Source organism: Zonotrichia leucophrys, unplaced genomic scaffold (genome assembly GCF_028769735.1).
Source record: "Zonotrichia leucophrys gambelii isolate GWCS_2022_RI unplaced genomic scaffold, RI_Zleu_2.0 Scaffold_416_44749, whole genome shotgun sequence".
Taxonomy (NCBI): domain Eukaryota; kingdom Metazoa; phylum Chordata; class Aves; order Passeriformes; family Passerellidae; genus Zonotrichia; species Zonotrichia leucophrys.
In genome coordinates, this window is record NW_026992621.1 from 17,202 (window position 1) to 23,659 (window position 6,458).

Below are 6,458 nucleotides of genomic sequence, written 5' to 3' on the forward strand. Positions count from 1 at the left end.
ATCATGTGGCTCCTCAAGCTACATCCGCTGGACCCCCTCAGCCTTTGAGGCCATTACAGTGGGGTGGGAAGGCAAGCACTTCTTGGGGGAAGCTGGGCAAGTTGCTCCCTTGGACAGCACTCCAAGTCTTCCCCACGCTGCATCCTCCAGGTGCAAGCCATGGTCAGGAATATTCTCCAGAGACTGGCGTCCTGTGTCACCATGGATGCCAGACTGCAGATGGAGATTCTGAGCCTGACAGAGGAACACCCTGTTCAAGTGGTGATGAGCCTCCTATGCTGTGCCCCAACGTGTGACAGGTACGGAGCACAAGTGCCTCGAGAGCTCGGTGCTCACTGGCCCGTAGGGCCCCTCACCCTGTACAGCCTGTCCAGTGGGCTCTGCCAGACAGGCGGAGAGCTGCGGGAGCCTCGGGCCCCTCTGTTTCCTGAGGCTCTGCCATGCTCCCTCCCTGCCCCTCAGGGCACCGGGGCTCTGTCACCCGGCCCCACGCAGCTGCACAGGGCATGGTGCTGACGCACAGCTCTGCTCACACAGAGCCACCACGCTGATGTGGAGAGCCATCGGCACATCCGGAGTGGCCGCCCAGGAGGTGCTTCCAGCGCTGCTCTCTGCCATGGAGGAGCAGCCGCCCTATAGCAGCTTCTCCTGTGGAGACAAGGCTGTCTTTGCCCTGGCTGTGAGTTTCTGGAGCTGATCTTTGCTCGCCCTCCTGGTTGCCTCTCTAGCAGCTCTCCCTGCTCTCCCTAGCCTGCAGCTCCGTGCCTGGGCTCAAAGCTGGCCTAGGGGCAGGCTCAGGGGCAGCAGGCCGCGTGCTCCCCCTGCGTCTCCCTTCGGGCCCTGCCTCATGGACACCCTGGCACTGAGCGCTGCCTCGGGCTGCTTTGTCTCTTGCAGGCAACTCTGGTGCTTTGGAGGATTGCCCCCATGTGTGAGTGGCACTGTGCCATTCTGCTTCATTCTCCCCAACTGTTTGTGGCTCTGCTATTGCAAATTTTCACCACCACAGAGCAGATGCCAGGGGATGTTGAAACTGGGAGATTCTGGAGAGCTTGCCAAGAAGAACACGGCCTTCCCTGCCATCCCCACAGGTGCCAGTCTCCCTGTCCTTCCCACGCCCTCATGGCCAGGGCCAGCACTCCCAGAGTGACCTGGCCTTTGCTCGGCACGCAGGTTTGCAGTGCAGACCATGAAGGCTCTGCTCTCCCGCCTGGGCTTTGACAAGAAGCTGGTGGCTCTGGAGAACAAGCGGGTCTGGGAGAAGCTGCTCTGTGCCGACACCCAGCACTATGCAGCGGGTCTGCTGGCCAGGTGAGATCCCCTACTCCCCGCCGCCACCGTCAGCATTTGTGCCCCCTGCCCAGAGTGCCCAACACAGTCCCTGGGGCTGTAAGCGAGAGGGCCTTGTCAGCGAGGGAGGGCCGAGCAGACTGGAAAAGGCTGGGAGAGGAGGATGCCCAGCAGCAGCTGCCTCCCAAGGGCTCCATGTCCCCTTGCAGAGTGCTGGGGAAAGATCACACCTCTGTGAGACCACGCCTGGGAGAGGTCTGCCCACCCGGCTCAAAGCCTTGGTGCCTTTTCCCCTGCCAGGGAGATGCGCCGTGGCTTGAGCCCGTTGTGTCCCCACATGGCCTCACACCTGCTCAGCCTGCTCGTCGGGAAGCAGCCCTGCTGGGATCTGCCTGCCCTGGCGTTCTTTGTGGAGGTGAGCCTGATGGCCAGCGCTGCCTGGCTGAGCTGCCTGCCAGCTCTCAGGCCTCTCGTAGCTGCAGCCGCCTGGGAGGCTGCCCGCACCCACTGCTGCTGCTTTGGCCCAGCCCTGTGAGGCTCTGGGCTCCTGCCGGCCGGCTCCCCCATCACGGCCCTGTGCCTTTCAGCTCCTGGAGTGTCTGGACCTGAGCAAACATGGTCCCAGTGCCCTGCTGGTGGTATCCAGGCACCTGCTGAGCCAGTGCAGGGGCAGGCTGCGCCTGGCGCTCAGAGGCCTCGTGGTGCTCAGCAAGGAGCCCTCGCTGGTGAGAAGGGGGCAGTGGCTGAAGCCACGCTGGCAGTGTGGGGCTGGGCAACGCAGACCTCTGGGCTTGGCTGGCCTTTGGCAGCAGAGGCAGCTGCTCCCAACTCTCCTGCCTCCTGCTTCAGCTGCCCCAGTGCCCCAAGCAGCTGTTGGTGCTGCGGCCATTCACGGCTTCACAGCACAGCCTGGTCTTGCGCACAGGCCGGAGGAATATGCTGCCTCTATCCACACCTGGTGGAGCAGCTGGCTGATCCAGATGCAGAGGTGGTCTGGATGAGCCTCTGTGTGCTCACACATGCGCTCCAGGACAAAGACCTCCTGCTACCCAGTGTCACCACCCTGAAGCTGGCTGAGTCCCTCCTGCCACATTTTGAGAACGTAAGGCTCTGTGCCCCCAGCCAAGGGCACTGGATGCTACCTGGAAACTTTGTGCTCTGTGCAGTTCTGGGCCTTTGCCTCAATGGGCCTGGAGTAGCTGGTGCTGAGGTCTTTTCCTTTCCTTCCAGGACAACAGCCACGTGCAGCTGCTCTCCATTCAGCTCTTTTGCAAGGTGATGGAGCTGGTAGTGGAAGAGGGGGAAGAGCTTCTCACGACATTTGTGAACCAGAGCCTGCTCCCTCTATTCTTGCGCTGGCACGATGAGAACCTGTACGTGGCCAAGGTGAGGTTTTGTGTGACGGTGCCACATCCCTGGCAGGGGCCTTGGCCGCCTCCTGCCCTGGCACAGCTCCAGCCTCCCCATGGCCGTGGCACAGGGACACAGGTCCTGTGCCCTAGGCTCTGGTGCCAGCTGCAGCTCTCTGCCGCTCTCCAGGCCTCTTTCCAAGCCCTGCTTTGTGCGGCACGCTTCCTGAGGAGGAGGGACCTTGAGGAGCTGCTGATAAAGGCGTGGCGGATTAAGTTTGCTGAGAGCCTGGTAAGGACAGCCCGGGAGCTCGAGCCCTGCCCCCAGTGCTCAGTGTGGGGGGCCGGCAGCTGTGGCCCTGCCCAGCACCGCAGCAGGGCCCGCCAGCCTGCGCCCACCCTGCTGCTCCCTGCCCTGTGCCGTGCCGGCCGGCTCGGCCGGTGCTGGGGGAGGGAGAGCCCGGCCGAGGGGCTGAGCCTGTGCCGAGCATTCCCTGCTGGCGCTCCCCACAGCTGCTGCAGGACGAGAGCCGAGCAGCCAAGAGCCCACAGAGGACCCTGCGAGAGGCAGCCCTCAGGTTCATGGGTGAGCCAGCAGCCCCGCGCCCCTCCCTGCCCCCGGCCCAGCTGCTGCCCGGCTACAGTGAGAGCCTCACCCGGGCCACTGCAGCCAGCTGGGATGGCCCTGGCAGGAGGCTTTCCTTGGATTTCCTCAATCTGGCCTCTGACCTTGGCTCTGTTCCTCTCTCTTCCAGCTCTTCAAACCCTGAAGGAAGATGAGAGTCCATCGTGCCTGAGCAAACTGCTTCAGCTGATCTTTGAAGGAAGATCTGCAGGACTTTGTCTGATGGATCAGATGTACCAGCGTCCATCAGCGATTTCAAGTGCCCATTGAAGATGGGAGCACCTGCAGAACAGGATGGACCAGCTGGAGCTCCAGGCACGGCTCTGGCTGCTCAGAGCTGAGCCTGTGGGAAGCTCCAGCAGCTCCTGCCATCTCTCTCCCTGTTGGCAGCCCCCTCCCTGCAGCCCTCAGGCCCTGCCCATCCCCTTTTCTGCCTCCCAGCTCACCCCTTACCTTTGCTTTCCCTTAATAAACAGTTTGGGTTTTTCACTTGACCCGTGTCTCCGTGGAGCTGGAGCGACGCAAATCCTGAGCCTGGGGACACGCAGGGCCCTGCTGCCCTTCTCCTGCCTGCTGTGTTCCGGGCATGGGCAGAGAGGAACAAGGGCAGTCAGGCTGCAAAGGTGCCTGTCCCGCTGCTCCAGCTGCACAGCACCGTGCAGTTAAAGGTCGTGCTGAGCACGCTGAAGGGAACAAGGACCCTTGGTTTTACAAGAGCCAGCTTGAGTGTGCTGTGAACCCAGCTGTGTGGGATTCCATGGCAGGCATCCACCGAGGGCAAAGGAGCTTGCAATGCTGGAAGGTTTCACAGAGAGCTTCCTGAAAGCACAGCAGTGCTCCATCCCTACACAGGGACAGGAAGAGGGCAGAAGCAGAGAGCGTCGTGGCCTAACAGTGAGCTCTGGGTGCACCTAAAAGCAGCAGCAGCAGCAGCAGCAGCAGCAGCAGCAGGGAGTGGCTGAGACTCGGAGGCGCGACGGTCCCAGTGGCTGCAGCGCTGTCAGGCAGTGCCTGCACCTTCGGTGTGGTTCTGGCAACTCTGGTCTCCCCACAATGAGCAATGGCAGCCCCTGCCTCAGGCCCAGTCAGAAACCCAACCAAGTGAGACCAGAGGGAGGAGACCCTTCTCACCTCTCTTGGGCAGGGCTGCAAAACAGCCGCTGCGTCTTCCTGCCCTTCTGTTTGGGATGTGCTGAGCCCAGAGCCGGCCAGCTTGTGTCCTGCTGTCCCAGGAGTGTTTTGGGCGGGCAGGAGAAGGGCTGTGTGCACAGCGGAGCATCCTGGAAGGGGCTCACCAGAGCCTCCTGCGGGAACAGGCTGCAGGGCGTGGAGGTTCTGGGACATCACACCATAACCAATATGATCTAGTGAAGCCAAATTTATTATCCTTTAAAAGACTCTGTTTAAAATAAGTCTCTGCTATCCACGTGTCTCTAGCTAATACATGATTGGTTAATCCTAGGTGTTCACACATCTTAATTAGAATTCTGATTGGATCATCTAATTTTTTATGCATCTTGCTGTGGTTGTCTGGCCCACCCATGTCTCACTTTGCCAAGCTTGCTGACAAACTTGCTGAGTCCTGATGACTCTTCTTCTTGTATCTTTTTCAAGGATATACCGACCCAAATTCTGAACATGTCCATAATTCATTCTTTGTGAAGGTGTACATTGTCCATTATTACAAGCAGGCTGGATTGTGCATCGGCTGAATATGGCCATTGTCTTGCAAAAACTCCTCCATTCTGTCTCTGAGCCAGCATTCGAGCCAGTTAAACAAAATCTTCCCTCTCACGCTGCAAAGAATGTGGAATTAGAATTGGAATGTGACCCTGAAATAGAAGCAGCTCAGAAATGAAAGTAGAAAAAAGTTATTCCAGAAGCTATTGTAGAAGGGACTTTTCTCTCCAATGATGTAGAAGCTTTTCCTGTAGTAACTAATGCTGCAAGTAGAGGTTGAAAACCTTTCGATTGGAAGATTTTAGAAAAGTTGAGAGCGGCAGTTTCACAATTTGGTTGAAATTCCCAACATGCACAGTCACTTCTGCAGTATATTTTCCATCTAACACATTAATTCCAGCTGATGTGCATACCATGATATGACTTAGAATGCCACCCTATCAGCAGGTGATGTTTCATAAAAGCTGGGAGGAAAAGTGTGCTCAAGAAGCAGCAAGACCTGGAGTGCAGGGTGATCCTCTGTATGGTTCAACAGCACAACAGTTACTTGGCAAGGGGCCCTGGGCTACTGCCACTGCCCAGGCTAAGAGCATTGATCAAGTCTTGCAGATGAGCCAACAACTGGCATATAATGCTATTCTTGCACTTCCAGATAAGTTACACACTATGTCTTTTACACAGATTTGTCAAAGAAAGAATGAAGACTTTGATAAATTTGTAGACAAATTGCATGAAGCTATCTATAATCATTCTGATTTAAATTCAGACACAAGGATACAATTGTATGGACTTTGAGATCATTACTCCATTCCAAATAGCTTTCCCTTCAGTCACAAGGGCCTTCCATCTCTTCCAAAAATTGCCTGCAGAAACTCTTTTGCTCCCTTCCAAATCAGGTCACTGCTCCACCATAACCCTTGAAGCATAGACAGATGACTCTTCAACTAATTATAGTAGAAAAGAAGGGTATTTATTGCAGTGCTGGACACATGTGAACTAGTTTCCAAAGACACGTGCAAGGTGTTGCAGACTCCTGCTATTTCTACAGAAAAGGTTTTACATTAGGTTTCTAAGGACCCATAATACATAATTCTTACCTGCCTGCTTCGCATTTTTATCAGCTGAATATCTATTACAGCTGTGCAATTCTACTCCCTTTACTGGGTTGGTGGGATTCTGAAATGAGGGAGTGGTTGGATTCTGAAATGGGAGGAAGAAAGCCGTCTTCCTCATGGTGAACTCTTCTCCCATGGCCAGTTGGCAAGACCTTTGGACCTGCTGCTCATGGTCCAAGCCTCTCCTAACTGTTCAGTTATTCTTAAGGCAAGGTATTTCTATGGTCTCTGCTTCTTCACAATTGCTTCCTCTATCCCTGTCACTCCTAGCTTTATGTTCGTAATATATTGGGTACTCTTTAACTAAGGTATGTTAGATTTCTTCTAGCTGTATTACTAACTTAGTTTCTTACCTCAATTTAAAATCTTAACTAAAACATGCAATCTTCTACTATCCCA

The 6,458-nt window shown here is 55.9% G+C and overlaps 1 protein-coding gene across 1 annotated transcript; it reads left to right on the top strand.

Moving 5' to 3' along the window:
• The first annotated feature begins 1,189 nt into the window (after nucleotides 1–1,189).
• On the top strand, nucleotides 1,190–5,041 carry LOC135441675 (maestro heat-like repeat-containing protein family member 2B). The gene is made up of 7 exons (XM_064701224.1): nucleotides 1,190–1,311; nucleotides 1,591–1,705; nucleotides 1,878–2,015; nucleotides 2,216–2,392; nucleotides 2,521–2,676; nucleotides 2,830–3,225; nucleotides 3,395–5,041. Exons 1-7 carry the CDS (start codon nucleotides 1,190–1,192, stop codon nucleotides 3,407–3,409), a joined length of 1,119 nt encoding a protein of 372 aa, XP_064557294.1. The 3' UTR covers nucleotides 3,410–5,041.
• The last annotated feature ends 1,417 nt before the right edge of the window (nucleotides 5,042–6,458 follow it).

Coding starts and splice junctions, on each gene's coding strand:
- LOC135441675 (XM_064701224.1), top strand. CDS start 1,190: ATGAAGGCTCTGCTCTCCCGCCTGGGCTTTGACAAGAAGCTGGTGGCT. Junction 1,706..1,877: donor CCCTGGCGTTCTTTGTGGAG/GTGAGCCTGATG, acceptor TGTGCCTTTCAG/CTCCTGGAGTGTCTGGACCT. Junction 2,393..2,520: donor TCCTGCCACATTTTGAGAAC/GTAAGGCTCTGT, acceptor CTTTCCTTCCAG/GACAACAGCCACGTGCAGCT.